This window comes from Zootoca vivipara, chromosome 15, assembly GCF_965207765.1.
Source record: "Zootoca vivipara chromosome 15, rZooViv2.hap1.1, whole genome shotgun sequence".
NCBI classification, from domain to species: Eukaryota; Metazoa; Chordata; class Lepidosauria; order Squamata; family Lacertidae; genus Zootoca; species Zootoca vivipara.
Genome location: NC_142598.1, coordinates 36,295,403 through 36,312,627, shown reverse-complemented (window position 1 = coordinate 36,312,627; position 17,225 = coordinate 36,295,403). Strand labels below are relative to the sequence as shown.

General features: G+C 44.7%; 1 protein-coding gene across 1 annotated transcript; it reads right to left on the bottom strand.

Moving 5' to 3' along the window:
* Positions 1–1,574: 1,574 nt before the first annotated feature.
* LOC148683445 (uncharacterized) lies at positions 1,575–14,384 on the bottom strand. Its single transcript, XM_088658948.1, has 6 exons — positions 14,246–14,384; positions 9,853–9,960; positions 8,746–8,811; positions 7,022–7,087; positions 4,875–5,046; positions 1,575–2,776 (listed from the first exon to the last, which is right to left on the bottom strand). Exons 1-6 carry the CDS (start codon positions 14,382–14,384, stop codon positions 1,942–1,944), a joined length of 1,386 nt encoding a protein of 461 aa, XP_088515074.1. The 3' UTR covers positions 1,575–1,941.
* Between the last annotated feature and the right edge of the window lie 2,841 nt (positions 14,385–17,225).

Here is a 17,225-nt window from a genome sequence, read left to right as displayed (position 1 = left end):
AGTCAAAGGCGACTATGGGGTTGTGGTGCTCATCTCGCTTTACAGGCAAGGGAGGTCAGCCGGTGTTTGTCCGCAGACAGCTTTCCGGGTCATGTGGCCAGCAGGACTAAACCACTTCTGGTCAATGGGACACCATGATGGAAGCCAGAGCACATGGAAATGCCATTTACCTTCCCGCCGCAGTGGTACCTATTTATCTACTTGCACTGGTGTGCTTTCGAACTGCTAGGTTGGCAGGAGCTGGGACAGAGCAACGGGAGCTCACTCTGTTGCGGGGATTCGAACTAACAATCTCTTTTCCCAGCGAAATCTGGGAATTGTGGCTCTGTGAAGGAAATAGGATTTCCTAAAAACTCTCAGTACCCTAAACATGCTACACTTCCCAGGATTCTTTGGGGAAAGCCATGTTTTACACCTGGTATGTCACTGTGGTCTAAACCACTGAGCCTAGGGCTTGCCAATCAGAAGGTCGGCAGTTCGAATCCCCGCAACAGAGTGAGCTCCCGTGGCTTTCCTTCACAGAGCCACAATTCCCAGATTTCGCTGGGAAAAGAGATTGTTAAACACCTCAGAATTCTTTGGGGAAACTATGTTTAAAGTGGTAGAATACTGTGTTTCATTATGCATATTAAAGTTTATTTGCTAAGTGTGTGTGCTTGAAGTGCGTCTAAGGTTTTGCTGTTGATGAGTTGATTGCCTCCCCCCCCCCCTCTGTGTGTGTGTGTTTGCTTGTGTCTGTGTTGAGTAGTCTGTGAGAGAATTACATGGGGGAGGAATTGTAATTGCACAGGTGTGTGTAACGTGGTAAGAAACATGCAGTGGAATTTGGTTGCAGCATTACGTTGTGTGTTTTATGCCATCCATTTTGATGGGCATGCACTTGTGGCCTTATTGCTGCTGGGAGTAGTAACCTGAGCCGGCTTCCAAGGAACAACTGGGAGCCTTAAAGTGCTCCTGATTGTTACCTGGCAAGGAAGCTTGCTGGCTGTGCTTCTTGTAACTGCTGATCAGCCAACTGGTGGTGACAGCTAGCCTGCAGTGACCATCTGCATTATGGCATTCCCAAAAGGGAACTCTGTATCACACAGCCAATCCCAGCAGGCTTCCTGTAAGCGCTGAACATTTTGGATGTTATTTCAGTGGACGATTAGAACCACACAGAGGGTTTCTAGCTTGCTGCATACCCAGCCTCCTTGCTTTTAATCACATACTTTTTTAATGGCATGTCAGGAATAAAAGCTTCAGTAGTTGATTTTTTTGTAGGTTAGGTTGCTGAACAAGCCCAGTAGAAAAGTTGTGAACTCCACATAGGGGAGACCCCATACTAATGCTGTCTTTCAGGAAGGAATGCCTTGCTGTTTTCATGAATTTCAGGATGCATGGAAAGAGGTTTCCTATAGCTCCATACCGTATTACTCCCAAACCCCACAGAAACCTGTTTTGTTCCCAGGATCAGTTAACACCAGCAAGGGGACCTAGCTGACTCTCCTCACCACCATATTTAGTGACCTCTGCATTAGTCTTGCTGAAAATAGCCATTAAGTCTACATCTTAATTTAGGGGAGACGAGAGTTCATTCATATAGCTGATTTATTGTACAGAAAATTTATTCACGTTACGTAACCTTATGTGGCTTTTGCCATAGCTAGTGATTCAAAGCTTTATTTATTTATTTTTCCACATCATAATATGAAACTATTTCAATGTCTCTTGGGAGTACGTACTTTCTTACACCACTTTTGTCTCACTAAGCTCAGCTATCAATTCCGTTCCAACATGCCTTCAGACCCCTGTAGTCCCAACTTCTTTGTTGGTTTTCTCCTCGCTTCAGAATCTCAATATTTCTCTTTCTCTGAATTTTGTACGGAGCAGCCAACTGTGAAGGTAGTAATCCAGATTTCTTTCCTTCTTTTTCAAAAATCATCTTGTCAACATCAGGATTTAACCTTGTGGTGGCGGTGGTGGTGCTGCTGGGCCACTAGGCGGAGGTGGGGGTGCAGCTCCAGGTGTGCTTGGTGGAGGTGCTGCTGCTGGGGCACCAGGTGGTGGTGGGGGTGCAGCTCCGGGCTCGCTTGGTGGAGGTGGTGCTGGTGGTGCTGGGCCACCAGGTGGTGGCGGGGGTGCAGCTCCAGGTGTGCTTGGTGGAGCTGCTGCTGCTGCTGGGCCACCAGGTGGTGGTGGGGGTGCAGCTCCAGGTGTGCTTGGTGGAGGTGCTGGTGGTGCTGGGCCACCAGGTGGTGGTGGGGGTGCAGCTCCAGGTGCGCTTGGTGGAGGTGCTGCTGCTGCTGGGCCACCAGGTGGTGGCGGGGGTGCAGCTCCAGGTGTGCTTGGTGGAGGTGCTTCTGCTGCTGGGCCACCAGGTGGTGGCGGGGGTGCTGCTCCTGGTTGACTTGGCGGTGGCGGCGCTGCTGCTGCTGGCTGATTTGGTGGCGGTGCTGGTGCTGGTGCACTTGGAGGTGGTGCTTCAGTTGATGGGGCTTGAGAGGGTGCCACTATTTCAGTTGGTTCTGTCTCTCTAGGCCTGATTGTCTCTACAGTGCGGGCTGATTCATCAGAAAATGATGACACCTCATCCACTGAGTGTACAACAGGATCAAATGTTAGCATCCTTGGGGGTTTAGCCACCGAGGGGCTCCGTCCTGCTGGCCTTGGTCCAGACTCGTTCCATATCAAGCTCTCAGTTCTAGAGACTGCCGATTCGGATTCAAAGGGATGGAAAAAGGCTGGCCCAAATAGTGCTCGATGTTCAGAAGCAGTAAATGAGAGCTCTGTGAAACTGGAATGCAAAGAAGGGGTGTTGATTTCGTGTCTGCTGTTTCTAAGGATCTCAGGGCTGTGTCACACAAAATACCTTCCCACGTGGAAGACACTCGCATGCACAGCATTTCCTACAGGTGAAACTCGGAAAATTAGAATATTTCAGTAATGCAACTTATTATTTTTTTTTTATTTTTTTTTTAATTCTTACAAATGCTTTTTTTGGAAATTCCTCAGTAATAAAACAAATAGTTACAATAAAACAAAAATAAACATTGCTATTACATTTCATTAATTACATTCCATTTATAATTGACCCGCCTAACGACAAATAATTACAATTACAACAAATAAAGGCTTGACATATCTTGCTTTGCATGGCATGCATCTATCTCAGGGGTCCCCAGACTTACCGGCGTTTGGGCCGGTTCCCACCGCGCCGACCGCGCAGAGGGCGGGGGAGTGCGCGCCCGTGCGCATGCGCACGGGCGCTTACTGGCACGGTGGCGCGCTTCCCGGGTGGAAAAAGCGCCGAAAATCCGTTGTGCGCATGCACGTGGGCCTCCCCCGACCCAGAAGTGCACCAGAAATGACTTCTTCTGGGTCGGGAGAGGCCCATACGCATGCGCAGAAAGGATTTTCGGCGCTTTTTTCCCAACCCGGAAGAGCGCTGCCGCGCTTCCCGCCGTAAGAGCGGGCGGCGGGGGTCGTCGCGGGCCGGATTGGCAGGCCGTAGTCTGGGGACCCCTGATCTATCTCATATATTGTTTTCACCTTTTAAGTTGCATTACTGAAATGAATGCACTTTTCGACGATATTCTAATTTCCCGAGTTTCACCTGTATGTAGGTTTCTCCACAATGCAGAGCGTTTGCCTGCAACCTGCATGGTCATAGGACACACAGTTGCTTTACCAAGCCACTTCCATTGGAGATGGCAGCATGCAGGCATATTAGGGGAGATGCAAGGAAATGTATGTTTAAAAGGGACAGGCAGCTTTTTGCCCCCAGTGGCAGGGCCCTGCCCCCCCCTTAATATCAGAGCAAGGACATATAGGACCTATAAGTATACAGTCATACCTCGGTTTAAGTACGCCTCGGTTTGAGTAATTTCAGTTTAAGTACTCCGCAGACCTCTGCGGATTAATCCACTTTCCATTACTTTCAATTGGAAAGTTCGCTTCAGGTTAAGTACACTTCAGGTTAAGTATGGACTTCTGGAACCAATTACACTCATACCTCGGGTTAAGTATGCTTCAGGTTGAGTACTCCACAGACCCATCTGGAACGGATTAATCCACTTTCCATTATTTTCAATTGGAAAGTTCGCTTCAGGTTAAGTACACTTCAGGTTAAGTATGGACTTCTGGAACCAATTACACTCATACCTCAGGTTAAGTACGCTTCAGGTTGAGTACTCCGCAGACCCATCTGGAACGGATTAATCCACTTTCCATTACTTTCAATGGGAAAGTACGCTTCATAGAATCATAGAGTTGGAAGAGACCACAAGGGCCATCCAGTCCAACCCCCTGCCAAGCAGGAAACACCATCAAAGCATTCTTGACATATGCCTGTCAAGCCTCTGCTTAAAGACCTCCAAAGAAGGAGACTCCACCACACTCCTTGGTAGCAAATTCCACTGCCGAACAGCTCTTACTGTCAGGAAGTTCTTCCTAATGCTTCAGTTTAAGTACAGACTTCCGGAACCAATTGTGTTTGTAAACCGAGGTACCACTGTAATGTTACAAGATGGAGTGTTCCCGTTCCAAGATTTGAGCCAGTTAATCATGCATTCCGCCTTCCGGGATACTCCATTCCATTGTTCTTCCTCCCCTGCCCCTATAGCAGTTAGCCAGTGTTCTGCGCCCACTGAGCATGTTCTGTCTTGACTGAGTTGTTTTGCCTTTTCTACTTCAAGTTAGGTGTTTGTTTGTTTTTTTTAAAATACTTCTCTAAACCTTTGGGTTCCCCCAAGCCTACTGATGCCTTCCTCTTGTGTGTGGATGATGCCATTTTGGCTACACAAGGAACCACACTGAGAGAATGTGTTGACTATTAATACAGAATATACAAATGAATAGTTAGAATTCACCATTTGTGTGATGGGCAGACTTACCTAATTCTTTTGCTACATTGGTATACAGTCATACCACAAAGCATTGTAAGCAATATTAAAACACACAGAGTTGCTGAGGATACACCCAACAGTATTTGTTCCCGGGGTCGTGGTCTTTCTTCTTCTTTGGGGACAAGTTGTATGCGCTTCTCAACCTCTGCATTGTCTGAAACTTAAGGCAGGACAGTTGTTTAAAATTAATCAAATGGAAACAGCTGCTTACCTTTAAATCCACTAAATTGCTTACCAAATTCTGTAAGAAAAGAAGTCAATGTGTGATCAGCAAGAATTAAAATCATACATTTTAACTTTATCAAGCATTCTTTTTGCTAAATGATGGAAAAAGAAGAAAAAGAAAAAGATGTGGGACCAAGCATTTTGTTGTTGTTAAATTAACTGAATTACAATTATCAACAGATTCATCGGCATAGCTATGAATGAATGGAAACAAATTATTTGCTATATAAGTAATGATCAAGCTCTGAACATAATTTTATAAATATATGTTAAAAACTGCTTATTGTACATCTTTGTATATGTCACTGTTTTACCTGCAGTTGTTGCCATTGTTGCCTTTGTTGTTATACTGTAGATTTTCTGAAGCCAGCTCAGACTGGAAAAAAATTCCTGAAAGATTTAGCTTATAGTGGTTCTCCAGGCAATGGGTATTCCACTATGGGGGAGCAATGCATAAACACTTTTGTGCATGCATTTGCCATTTCGACTTGGTGCATAGATGTCATAGACAGAAGTGTATTCTTGGTTTATCTGAGAGATCTTGACAGTACGTGTTGAAAGTATATGGACAGGGCTGCATAAATCCTAGATACCTGAACCTCTGGATAGAAAATTCCCAGGAATTTTTAAAAGCAACCCAGTTTGCATATCATAGTATACCAGGGGTCACTAACATTTTTTGACTAGCAGGCACATTTTGAACTTTGAGAGGGTGCTGGAGTACCTACCAGTCACAAAATGACTGCCATGGAGGGGACATGGCATAACACAAAATTAGAGAGACAATCACTCCCAACAACTTTATGCACATACTATGGGAAGTCAGCTATGTCTTACTGGTTCCTAATTATGGAGATTACACACACACACATTCACTGATGCTGTTGTTGTCTAGTAACAACAGAGAGCATTCCTCAATACAGTGGAACCTTGGTTGTCGAACGCTTCGGTTTTTGAATGCCAACAACCTGGAAGTGAATGCTTCCGTTTTTGAACGTGCCTTGGAAGTCGAACAGCTTCTGAGGTGCATTTCTCCATTTTTTCAATGGATTTTGCTGACCGGCAATTGCTCCTCAGTTGTCAAAAGTTTCGGAAGTCGAACGGTCTTCCGGAATGGATTACGTTCGACAACCAAGGTTCCACTGTACTAAGGAAAATACAGTGGTACCTCGACTTGCGAAGGTGATCCGTTCCGCGGCACTCTTCATAAGTCGAAACCTTCGGGTGTCGAAGTGCCCATTTTGCGCATGCGCGGAGGGCGATTTTGTGTTTTGTGCAGGCGCAGACTGCGCGCGCCGCTTCTGCACAGGTGAACGCGCACACAGCGAAAATACTTCGGGTTTGCCGACTTCGTAAGTCGAAACTTTCAGAAGTCAAGGCTTTCAGAAGTCTGTATACAAAATAACCACACCACTCTCATTTCACAGAAATCATTTAGAAGGTACCTGCACAATTTGCCCCTTATCTTTATTTCTAGGAGAACCTGAGCCCCCCCCCTTTTTTTTTGGTAAATGAAAACTCAGTCTGGGACACCTGCTCAGTAGCACACCACTGCGGGTCACAGGCTGGTGACCCCTGCAAGTAATCCATAGTTGATGTTTAACTGTGGATGTGCCAATCTGGTTTAGCATCATGTTTGATGTAGGGATGGTTTCTTTTGCTTTAACAAATCATGATCACTACGGTAAAAGAAGCAGCAGAAGTGGCTACAGATCATAGTTTCAGGCAAAACATACCACAATCTCTAGGCCAGAAGTAAAGCTAAGTCAAGGCTGGATCCTTGAAAATTTAACTATTTCTTCAGCTCCAAATATGGGCAATACAAAATGTTCATCTCTTGTGCAAATGATTATGCAAGGTAAGATCATATGGCAATTTCAGATTTCACCCCTGCTAAATTGTGTCCTTACTTGGTACTGGTTGGAAAAAGAGATCTTTTACTGGACTTCTGTCAATATCTTCATTAAATATTCGTCCTGTAATAAAAGTTAAGAATGCAATTCAATTAAAAACAAATATTTAATTTGTGCATTGCTTCTTATGTACATAGTTCAAGCATAGCTAATGGACTGTCCATTCTGTCCAAGCCAGGGATCATGGTTTCTTTTTTCAAACAAATCGGTCAGTAATCCAAGAGTCCACAGAGCATGGTTTGCTTGAGACAAAACAAACTGCAATCCCTAGTTCAAATATATGCTAAGTCAGGTATTGCAGTCTGTTTTCTCTCACACTCTAGCAGGAAGGATCAAAGTGGCCCAGATTGTCATGTTCACAGCTAACCTTTAAATATGGTCTATGTTGTTGTTTAGTCGTTCAGTCGTGTCCGACTTTTCGTGACCCTATGGTTTATAATGACATGCAAATGCGGTCAGTGTCAGCTCTTTTTAGGAGCGGTACTGATTCCTGAAAATCCACAGGAATCTTCCCAAAGGGGGTGTGGGGGCAAAGTATATACAATACAGGCAACCCTTCATTTATGTGGGGGTTAATTTCCAAGGCACCACATGCTTAAGTGAAATCATGTATATTTGAAACACCATTGAAAAAGCCTGCAAACACCCCATTCCACCTCCACCCCATTTTGCCCCCTTTTGTGACTTTTTGGATCACTTCTGGGCTTTGATGTGATAAGTGTTAGAAACTGAGATATGAAAGCTAGGAGCTAAATGGCACCATAAACTTAGGTTATGGGCGCAACAATGAAATGTCTTGGCGTGCTTTTTTATAGCAAGAATACAAAGCTGAAAATGAATGAACTGCAGCTAAAATATTATGTTTGTTATGTACTGAGCTGAATCATAGGACAATAGGATCCAGAATCAGCAGTCTGATTGGTCCGCAGGAGCCACCCAATCCAACTCCAGGTGGAAGTGAATCCGCAACCTGATTGGCCTGCAGGAGCAGCCAATCAGGCGGCTGGCAGAAGTGAATCCGCAACCTGATTGGCCTGCAGGAGCAGCCAATCAGGCTGCTGGCAGAAGTCAATCCACAAACTGATTGACCCAAAGGTATAGCCCTGAAGTAGCCAATCACGCAAAGCCCATTGTGTAAATAATGTATATAAGCAGATGGTTTTGGGGAAAGGGCATTTTTCTCTTCTTCTCCTTGATGACTATGAGCTGAATAAAGAGCATGAAATTCACTCTCGACTCCGAGTATATTTCACGTTCATTTATCACGTGGTCTAGTCCTTCCCCTGCTTACCCCCTAATGTTCTTAAGAGGGTCTCTTCTCCAGTCTTCAGCGAATAGCTGGAAGTGGGGAGGCCGAAAAAGGTCCTCCTTTCCTTCCACTCTGCAGTTTTAATCTGAAATCTTAGGCACAGTACTGCACCCAGAGCTCAGAGACTGCTCGCGTATGAAATTCCCTGTTGCAAAATGTGCCTAGAACAATGGGATTTTCAAACACTGGATGTGATGTGTGGTCGCACACATATTTAAATGCAGATAAATGGGGGGTTGCCCGTACCCCAAATAAATAACACATAGCAATCATCAGAGATTAGGCCTACTGTAGGTGTTCTGGTAGCTTTGGTAACTGAACAATAGTGAGACCTAAGTAGATACGGCCTCTGAAGAATTATTTGTACGGTTGGATCACATGGAGGTTTCACCACAGCTAACTGTGCCCTTACCTGGTACTGGATGAAAAAGGACATCTTCTGGTTCATTTTTATAAACATCTTCATTCTTTGGTGGTACTATAATAAAAGTTAATAAATATGTGCTTCAATTAAAAATTAAATCAGATTCCTTGTTCACTAATTTCTTATGAACATAGGTTATGGGTAGTTAATGAACTGCCTTTGTACTATGTCCAAACTTGGGACCGTGGTTTATTTTGCTCAAACAAACCACAATCAGTAATCCAAGAACAAGCATCAAATTGTCTGAGATTGTGGTTTGTCTGAAACAAAACAAAACAAATCCCCAGCTGATTCATAAAGGTAAGTGGTGTCTATCTCTAGATTGTAGTTGTAGGGGGTAGGTGGGAAGAAGGGGCAGTAACTGAATGGGCCCCTCCATGGTTTTCCCTCTAGGAGAAAAAAACCCGCTATGGGAAGAGTTAAACCTCTCCCCTCAGGGCAGGAAAGGGTTAATATGCCACACTCTCACTGCAGGTGAAGGTTCCAGACAGGAAGGGGTTAAGCCCACCCACCCCATACTGTATAGATAAATTTGGGATGTGCAGCCCTAGAATCAGGTAAGCGAGGCACTGGGCCTTGGGAAGCAGCTGTGAGAGCCCTGACAGGGTGCTAGGGTCCTCCTTTCTAAAGGCCAGTTAGCACTTTCCCAGCTTTGAGAAGGAGGTAGAAGGGCTCACACCTCCCTTCCCAAACCCAGTGCTTCACTTACCCAGCTTTGGGAAGGCTCCATGTTGTCAAATTTTGGCTTTGCTCCACCTCCCTCCCGCTGCACGACGAGACAGTGTGCAGTCTATGGGTTCTGTGTCCGCTTGGTATAAAAAAGAGAAGCAAAGCAGCCCAGAACTTTGCGTTCCCAGTAAACCACAGTTTTCATTATCCATGGTTTACTATGACATGCAAATGAGGTCACTATCAACTCTTCAGAATTTAAATTGGTTCCTGAACATCTAGTGATGGCTCCCTGAAAATGTAAATATGGGCCATGAAAATGCACTTTTTGTGCAAACCAGTAACTATGGTTTATCATGACATGCAAATATGATAAGGTTGGACCACATGGGATTTCCAGGTTTCATCACCGCTAACTGTTCTTACGTGGTATTGGATGGAAAAGGTGATAAGTGGATACACTTTTGTCAACATCTTCATTATCTTGTATTCCAACATCTTCATGATTCTCTGGCCCTATAGTAAAGTTAAGAACTGTGCAATTCAATTAAAATTAAGCAATCACTTAAAAATAAGCAACCTCTTTGTTTCTAGTTAATGAACTGGCTTAGTATTATGTCTTAACTGGGGATTATGGTTTCTTTTACTGATGAATGATCAGTAAGTAGTCTAAGAATAAATATCAGCTACAGATTGTAGTTTGTTTAAGGCAAAACAGACCACAGTTCCCAGCTCAGACATAAAGCTAAGCCACAGATGTTGTTTTGTTTCTCTCGCATACTAGCAGGGAAGAATAAAGTGGCCCAGACCAAATGTCAACATTTTTCAGCAGTAGTACCGATTCCTGAAAACCCAGTGATGGCACCATGAAAAATAACATGATTTTTACCAGCCCTAGATAAGGGCAATACAAAATGCATGTACATAACGTGGATTCACACACAAATTTCAATTTTAAGCACTGCTGAACTATGTCCTTACCTGCTACTCAATAGAAAAAGACACCTTTGGGTGGATATTTGTCAACTTCTTCATTATCTCATACTTCTGTAACAAAGTTGCAGAAGTATGCAATATTTTTTATTGCACCCACCACTTTCTTTGTCCATTGTTTTGTTATGTACTTACAGTAAGCCCACAACTTTCCTGGGGTTCCAGGAAAAAATGCCTTTGGCAATCACACCTGCCACTGAACCCAGTGCATTTTGACTATATGCAATTTTGGCTTTAGGCGTGATCCCCAGAACATAACCCCCACGTAATTTGCAGGCTTACTGTAGTTCTTTGTTTTCTAAGTGCAGAGATAGCCCTCTTCCCAGTGTGAAGAAGAATGACGACTTTGGCAGTACTCTCCTTATTGCATAGTTTGGCTGTGCAAATTCCAACATCAGCCATGAAAGACATAGATCAAGGAGAATGAACAGCTGGAGGCTTGTTGTAATTAAAACGGTGCCATTGTTATTCATTGATACACAAGTGTAGTAGAGTTTTGCTGCTCATGGCTACCAGAAGCGAACACTTGAAGTAAGAAAGAGGGGTTCTTTTGATTGGCAGCTACACTGAAGACCAGATGGAGCATCTGTTACCACTGCTTACTCCATATGAAAATGGAGGATTGCCATTTCCCAGAACTAGCTGTTTCCTAGTTCTGCTGGATCTCTCAGTGTCCTTTGATACCATCGACCATGACATCCTTCTGGACCATCTAGAGGGGCTGGGAGCTGGGGGCACTGTTATACAGTGGTTCCGCTCCTTCCTCCTGAGCTGTGTTCAGAAAGTGGTGGTGAGGGATGAGTGTTCAGACCTCTGGGCTCTCACTTGTGGGGTGCTTCAGGGTTCGGTCCTCTCCCCCATGCTTTTTAACATCTATATGAAGCTGCTGGGAGGGATCATCAGGGGGGTTGGGCTGGGTGTTCATCAGTATGCGGATGATACCCAGCTCTACCTCTCTTTCAAATCAGAACCAGTGAACGCGGTGAAGGTCCTGTGTGAGTGCCTGGAGCAGGGCTGGCCCGCCCATTGACTCCAGTGGTGCGGGGCACCAGGGCGCCTGTGCGCTCAGGGGGGCGCTGAGGGGCGCCCCAGCATGTGGAGGAGCTGCACGACGGCCTCCCTTTTCCCTCCGCCAGCCACGCCGCTCAGGATCTCCGCTCAGGGAGGTAAGCGAGCGGAGCAGGGGCATTAGGACCCTGTTCCGCTTTGCAGCGCCAGGGTCATCCCTCACCCCGGCGCTGCGCTTCATTGGCATTCCTGTTGGCGGGAAGGCTCGGATGCCTTCCCACAATCTAGGACTCTCCCCGCTGCCCGCTGGATCCATGGCGCCCATCTGGCCTCTGCTGCCGGCGGGAGGGCTCCAGACTGCAGGAGCGGGGCTCTCCCTGCTGGCTCCGCGGGGCCAGGACGCCAGGCCTCTCTGCAGGCCGCACTCTCCCTTCCCGGCCCTGTGGTTCTCGGCTCAGCCGAGGCGTCGCCCCGAGGCCTTACGGCTCAGGGGAGACGGCGCACTCCTCCAGGGAAGGTAAGAGTTTTCTTTTTTCTTTTTTAAATGGAGGGGAAGAGCTGGAGGTGCAGTGTTGTTGTTGTTTTTTTAAAAAAAGAGTGGGGGCGGGGGGCGCCCAAGGGATCCCTGCACCAGGGCGCCCAATGTGCTAAAGATGGCCCTGGCCTGGAGGCGGTTGGAGGATGGATGGCGGCTAACAGATTGATCCTGACAAGATAGAAGTACTGTTTGTGGGGGACAGGAGGCGGGCAGGTGTGGAGGACTCCCTGGTCCTGAATGGGGTAACTGTGCCCCTGAAGGACCAGCTGTGCAGCCTGGGAGTCATTTTGGACACACAGCTGTCCATGGAAGTGCAGGTCAATTCTGTGTCCAGGGCAGCTGTCTACCTGCTCCATCTGGTTACGCAGGTTGAGACCCTACCTGCCTACCGACCGTCTCGCCAGAGTGGTGCATGCTCTGGTTATCTCCTGCTTGGACTACTGCAATGCGCTATATGTGGGGCTACCTTTGAAGGTGACCCGAAAACTACAACTAATCCAGAATACGGCAGCTAGACTGGTGACTGGGAGCGGCCGCCGAGACCATATAACACCGGTCCTGAAAGACCTACATTGGCTCCCAGTACATTTCCAAGCACAATTCAAAGTGTTGGTACTGACCTTTTAAGCCCTAAACGGCCTAGGCCCAGTACACCTGAAGGAGCGTCTCTACCTCCAACATTCTGCCTGGACACAGGTCCAGTGCCGAGGGCCTTCTGGCGGTTTCCTCACTGCGAGAAGTGAGGCTACAGGGAACCAGGCTGAGGGCCTTCTTGGTAGTGGTGCCTGCCCTGTGGAACGCCCTCCCAGCAGATGTCAAAGAAATAAGCAACTATCATACTTTTAGGAGACATCTGAAGGCAGCCCTGTTTAGGGAAGTTTTTAATGTTTAATTCTATATCATATTTTAAATATTTGTTTAGAAGCTGCCCAGAGTGGCTGGGGAAACCCAGCCAGATGGGCGGGGTATAAATAAATTATTATTATTATTATTATTATTATTATTATTATTATTATTATTATATTGGTGTAAGGCAGTTTTTCTTTTCAAAGAAGAATAAAAGAGACAGTCACCCTTCTGGAAAACTGCCCACCATCAACAGTAAAATGAATTGTTTGATCCTTAAAATATTTATTATCCACTTTTTGCTAAACTTTGAAATAGGAAGTTTGACCATAACATGCAACTGTCTTTTACCATTGACTGCCACCAATTGAATCAGCTAAAGGTCTAGTAGTTAATTCGTGTTTGAAGCTCTGTTGTGTGGTATACAAGAAGGAAAATTAGATATATAATGTATTGACTGAAAAGCTAGATTTTGTTTTGTTTGAAAACCAAGGGACTATGGCAGAAACCACAATATTATTGCTCCATACGTTAAGTTTACCTTTCTTTTTTTTAAAAAAACTTTAAAACTTACAAGATTGTTATCATACTTATCCCAAACTTTACCTAATAGTGTCTATACAAATGATTTTCAAATAGCATTGAATTCATCCATTGCAACTTGTTCATGTGTTGCGAATTTATACATATCTTTTATCCATTCGTTGAAGAGAGCCACATTTTTATTCTTCCAGTTCATCAATATCAGTCTTTTTTCCATAGTAAGGGACATTCTTACTACCCCTTAGTTAGATTCCATGTACTGGGAATATAATTCAAAAGGATATTTTCCTCTGGAAATTTAATATTTTTCTGTATAGTTGCATTAAACGTTTCTGTTACCCTCTCCCAAAAATATACCAATGTGGGACATTGTATGAACATAAGTTTTAAAGAAGCATTATCATCTCCAGCAGCTAGATGTCTTAGATAGCCCTTTCTTAACTTCAGTAAATTCAAAATATTTTTTTTTGTATGAGTCTTAGTCTAAGGTCCAGAAACACCCTTGTTATAGAATTTAGCAGAGTTTCCCTTTGCTTGGTTGAGATTGACATCCCTAATACGTTATTCCAGGCACCCCCCAAACTTCAGCCCTCCAGATGTTTTGGACTACAATTCCCATCTTCCCCGACCACTGGTCCTGTTAGCTAGGGATCATGGCAGTTGTAGGCCAAAACATCTGGAGGGCCGCAGTGTTCCATTCATCCATTCACATCTGCATATCAAACTGGTTTGCTGTATAAACATTTTCATAAGGAGATAGTTGGGTTTTTTTGTTACATAAGTGTTGATCAGATGTTTTAATAACTCGGGCCTCTGAGGCTGTAAAAGTTGCTGGTCTTTTGCCTTATAAATATTTTTATTTTTTAATAAATAATAATAAAAAAAGTTTACCTTTCTCTATAGAAATCTTATGTACAGCAGGGTGTATGATGATGTGCTTTGTACTTTCTGCCGCTTCCTTCTCTTTCGCTTCCTTCTCATGATTTAACCGAATAATAACTTTATCTTTCTCTAGATGAAGTAGGTGCATTTTAAAAAAAATATCACTTTATTCAATTATAGGTAGGTAGCCGTGTTGGTCTGACATAGTCAAAACAAAATACGGTTAAAAAAAAATCCTTCCAGTAGCACCTTAGAGACCAACTAAGTTTGTCATTGGTATGAGCTTTCGTGTGCATGCACACTTCTTCAGATACACTTTATTCAATTATGGTTGAAAGAGCAGAAGCCTGCTATGAATTCTTCATCCAAACCCAACATCAGACCTTTAAACAATACTCTGAGACAGTAGTCTTCAGTTTTTCCAGACCTTGGATCTACCTTTAACCCAAACATGCATTTGAGGACCCATTTCTTAATGTTATACCATATACTTGTAGGTTTGTTAGTGCTAGCATTGCAATCCACGCCTTAGATCAGGCCATGCTCTGGCAGTGGGTCCCAACCCAACAATTGAAGACCAGTACAGTCATACCTTGGTTTAAGTTCACTTCGGTTTGAGTACTTTCATTTTAAGTACTCCATAGACCCATCTGGAACGGATTAACCCACTTTCCATTACTTTCAATGGGAAAGTTCGCTTCAGGTTAAGTACGCTTCAGGTTAAGTACGGACTTCCAGAACCAATTACACTCATACTTTGGGTTAAGTACGCTTCAGGTTGAGTACTCCACGGACCCGTCTGGAACGGATTAATTCACTTTCCATTACTTTCAATGGGAAAGTTCGCTTCAGGTTAAGTACGCTTCAGTTTAAGTACTCCGTGGACCGTCTGGAACGGATTAATCCACTTTCCATTACTTTCAATGGGAAAGCTCACTTCAGGTTAAGTACGCTTCAGGTTAAGTACAGACTTTCGGAACCAATTGTGTACTTAAGGTACCACTGTACTCTAAGAGTAGGGTTGGGAACCTTTGGCCCTCCAGGAGTTGCCGAGCGACAACTTCCATCAGCTCCAACTCGCATGGGGTGGTGGGAGTTGTAGTACAGCAACATCTGGGGAGCCAAAGATTTCCCCAGCCCGGCTCTAAGATAATTATAGAACAGGTTTTTATGTTTCAAATGGATTACTCTTAGGTCATGAGTATTAATACATCAGAGGTCCGCTTGAGGCCAGGGAAACCAGTGGACTGAAGGATGACTAACTTCTGTGCTAGATTTAGTCCATTATGGCTACATGGAACCTCCAGGTTTAGATATACCAATTTGCTGGCCTACATCCTGGTCCTGAACCAGTGGGTTACAGTCTGATCCAAGGTGAGTTGCGATAGGAGCACTACCACCATGCAAATATATGCTTAAAAGATTTAAAAAGTGCGTCCCCAAATGCAAGTTTGGGTTAAACGTGGGTCCGGGGTCTGTAAAGGTTGAAGGCATACCTGGCCTATATGGAGTTGTGGTCAGATCCACCAGGGTTTTTAAGCAGAGGCTTGACAGGCATATGTCAAGAATGCTTTGATGGTTGTTTCCTGCTTGGCAGGGGGTTGGACTGGATGGCCCTTGTGGTCTCTTCCAACTCTATGATTCTATGGTTCTTCTCATATTCTTAACATGACTACAAATGGAGACAAAAGGCAAATAATAGCGGTGGAGAGGAAGACAAGGTATCCAGCCACCAACACACCCCAAATCACTGAATTTTGTTGCTAGTAGAGTGGTGTCAGAAATTAAAGGGGCGGGAGCTTAAGATATTCAACAAAGTACATCAAACATACCCAACTGAGAATAGAAGAGTCCAGCTGAAGAGAGGTTCTGAGTGACACCATACAGTGATTATTGTCTGAGCTAGTCACTTCCATTTCCTCTCCCCCCCCCCCGCCCGTTGTTTGTGGTTTTGCAGCACAATAGTAGTGTAAAATAAACATGTTCTGAGATGTGGCATATAGCTTTCAAAGAGATCATACCTTCGGTAGCTCCTGCAAATATTAATGAAGATAAAAAGATAAACAGTAGCAGATTCATAAGGGAAACTGTCCGTCTCAAATCATTCTTCTGGGCGAGTCTCACTCTTTCCCTGCTGGAATCATCCATGTTGCATGCTGTAGTATCTCATTATGACATCACCATGCCCTTTAACCTCACAATGAACCAGCTGGAGAAGAATGGGAGACTGGGCATTTTGCAGAGTTGACGCAAACACATCTGACTTGGATCAATTTCCAAACTAAGTACCCAGAATTCCTGGGAGAGGGGGATGTGCATCAAATGTGCTGTAAATGTACAGTGTGGACGCAGCTTAAGTGTACAATAGGTCCTCTTCTTGATCACACGAGCATCCACCTAGTTCGGGATGCTAAACCCTTTTCATACATTCCCTTTGGGGGGGGGCATGTTCAGAGGAGGGTACGGCCAGAAGAAAAAGTGTCGGAAGCAACAAGTAAGTTTGGTTTCTTCACACACCCCTCTTTATCCAGGGACCTAAGCGGCATTATCAGCGCTCAAGGACACATCCCAGCCAAGCAAAATCCCCGAAGGACAGAATAAAGTAAGGCTTATGAAGGGAGTGGTTTGAGGTGAGGTTGTGTGGCTGAGGCCGAGAGAGAAGTCTTCCGGGGGCCAGACAGAGAGGCCTGGGGGCGGCCTGAGGTTCAACTCTGACCATAGGCAGTGTTGTCAAAAGTATCATGGCTCTGGCCTCCTTGGAAATAATTGCTTCTGTTCATCCAGGCATTTGGCTCTGAATTGGGTGATAGCCCAAGTATGTATTGCTGTTCATCTTTTACTAGGGTGGGGTAGAATTTGTCCGTATGTAACTGAAGGATGAACACTTTCAGTCAATTGTTATTTTAGCTTTGTGGTAGGCTTAAAATTTTGTTACCATTTGTTGTTGTTGTTGTTTAGTCGTGTTGTTTAGTTCGAGAACACTGTCCAA